Here is a 2335-nt window from a genome sequence, read left to right as displayed (position 1 = left end):
TTTCATCTGAAACAAGGAAAAACTACACAGTACAATATAGAAACTGAATTTGGAAATACAAATCAAGCAAATATTGGGTTACACGTTTCTCACAGCTGGTGTTATATGTAGGAAGGAAAGTGTAGCAATCTAGTGCCTAACTACATTACTTTTACACTAACTACAATATGAAATACTCTTTTTAAAGTTAACAGTAATTGGTTACTTAATCTAACAATATTAATTACAGGGTGCAAGTGACAATCTTCCTTATAGCACTTCAATCATTAGTACTGACTTCACATGACAAAGGGGCTACACTCCAAAAGCCTGTTTTCAAATAAACCTGTTGGACTATAACCTAATGTGTGATTTCTGACCTTGTCCACCCCAGTCTAACACTAGCACCTCCACATCATCATTAACATTAGAACATTTCAGTGATTTCACAGCTGATTCTCAAAACACAGCAAAAAAAAAGGTAATCTACACATCGTTTAAACATCACTGGGTCAGACTGCCATATTCAGGAGCTTCTTAACTTTAAAGTTTTTTTTCTTAAAAAACCAAGACATCTATTTAGAACTTTTGATCAGCTATAGGTAAGAGGAATTGTAAAAAGGTGCCCAATTTCTTCTCCTTTCTTTCTGCTATGATATGCAGGCTATTCAATCTTATTAATGGGCCTGTTGAATGACTGACATAACATGTTCCCAGTTCCATGCATGACTAACATGGAGAGACCCATCGTTACAACCTGTGTCACAGTTTAATCACCTGCCTTCTCAAACACAAACACATTCTTAAAATGGGCGTTATATACAATGTGTATTAGAATGAGATATCGAATTAAATGCTGAATTTATTCCATGGAGTAAAATGGCAACACGGGATTCCTTCTCCATAGACGTAAAACATTTGCAGATTAAAAATCTGAAAAAAATTTGTTCAATGCACAAATCGTAAAAAAAAAAACTTACATTTCAAGGTACAAATTTTGGCCCTGACGATCTTATAGAAGGGAGACTGGGAGGTAAAAGTGGAAGGGCCAGTTGTTCGGTAACGTGGGCGCCAAGCAACACCATATCTGTTAAATGCAACCCTGCACCTAACTGCAAACTAATCGAGGGCTCAACGTGCTTAGGAAGTGCAGATACCACCGTGCCGCCCGGCATGAGCAAGAAGGGCCTGCAAAACTACACCACACTTATCTGACGAATCACACCTGGCTATTTCATTAGCTGCCCCAACACAACAGGGGGAGGAGGCAACAGCAGCAGAAGCGGCGGCGGCAACAACAACCACCACCACTACGGTGCAAGTGATTGGAAGAGTCGCTGCGTGTAGAAAGAAAAGTACGGGGCGCTCACCAGCTTGGTTTTGTTTCTTGGGTCTTCTTCGGGAGGTTTCTTCTTCGAGGAGGACCTGTCAGACCTGTCCCGGCTGCGAGGAGGCGATTCGTTTCCGGCAGCCGGCGGCTGCCCGTCCATGTTGGAGCGGTTGACGGAGGATCCGGGCTCCCCCGGGAAGCTAGTTCTTTATCTACAGGTGTCGCTGCTGGGCGGCAGCGGCCCGGCCGAACATCGCACGCTCACAAATCCTCCTTGGTCCGCTCTCACACCAACGTCTCTTCTGCCTCTCCTTTTTTTATGGTTCTTGTGTTTAAATCTTAAATCCACGGCTCCTGCTCCCAAAATTTAAATAAAAACCCGTTTTACTTTCTTAATCACGTTGATAACCAGCAGTATTCCCCAAGTTCAATGCCCTCCAGCCATAAGCTAAGGGACGGACACACCACTACCTTCCCCTTCTCCGTCTGTCAACGGTTGGTTCCTTTCACACCCACACCCCAAGGCGCAGGCGCCGGGCCGCGCCCCGCTGCCGCCAGCCTCCCTCCGGTTGGCTGAGCACGACGCCAATCACACCCATTCCCGACCCCCAACTTCGGATGGTTACGTCAGCGGGTTCCTCCGGGGTGACGTCAGGCCGGGCCTGACTGATTGCCACATGTGTGCAGCTCTGAGTGGGTCACGGAAGAGGTGAGGATTCCATTCTGAACAATTGCCAAGAGACATATACATACACATACACACACATAGTAAATAGTGTTAAATTATTCAGAGGGAAGACGCTCTCTCTCTCGCTGTCAAATTCTTTTTTTTCTTAAGTTTATGTCCTTGCATTGAGATACTAGCAATGTCTAAAAATAGTAGTGGAAGCAAATTCATGAGAAACACTCAAAAGGCAACTCTGACTTCACTTATAAGGAACAGTGTGGTGAAAATCAAAGCAGGAATCAGGGAGCTGGTTGGCTTAATGGTATTGTCGCTGGGCTAGTAATCCAACAGCTTAGGTT

The 2335-nt window shown here is 44.6% G+C and overlaps 1 protein-coding gene and 1 long non-coding RNA gene across 3 annotated transcripts in view; one reads left to right on the top strand and one right to left on the bottom strand.

Moving 5' to 3' along the window:
• The window catches only part of LOC109914929 (protein diaphanous homolog 2-like), a 395717-nt gene extending 393806 nt beyond the window's left edge, over positions 1-1911 (bottom strand). For both annotated transcript variants that reach the window (XM_048605014.1, XM_048605013.1), the window contains exon 1: positions 1350-1911. In XM_048605014.1, the coding sequence (XP_048460971.1) occupies positions 1350-1469 (120 nt within the window). In that variant the 5' untranslated portion in view covers positions 1470-1911. The remainder of the gene's footprint in view (positions 1-1349) is intronic.
• A 12-nt stretch (positions 1912-1923) lies between these two features.
• LOC125484807 overlaps positions 1924-2335 on the top strand; it is a 6276-nt gene continuing 5864 nt past the window's right edge. The window contains exon 1 of the long non-coding RNA XR_007263627.1: positions 1924-2018. This is a non-coding gene — a long non-coding RNA (uncharacterized LOC125484807). The remainder of the gene's footprint in view (positions 2019-2335) is intronic.

The sequence above is a fragment of the Rhincodon typus genome, chromosome 14 (assembly GCF_021869965.1).
Source record: "Rhincodon typus isolate 14 chromosome 14, sRhiTyp1.1, whole genome shotgun sequence".
Classification (NCBI taxonomy): domain Eukaryota; kingdom Metazoa; phylum Chordata; class Chondrichthyes; order Orectolobiformes; family Rhincodontidae; genus Rhincodon; species Rhincodon typus.
This window is presented reverse-complemented; position numbering and strand designations above follow the sequence as displayed.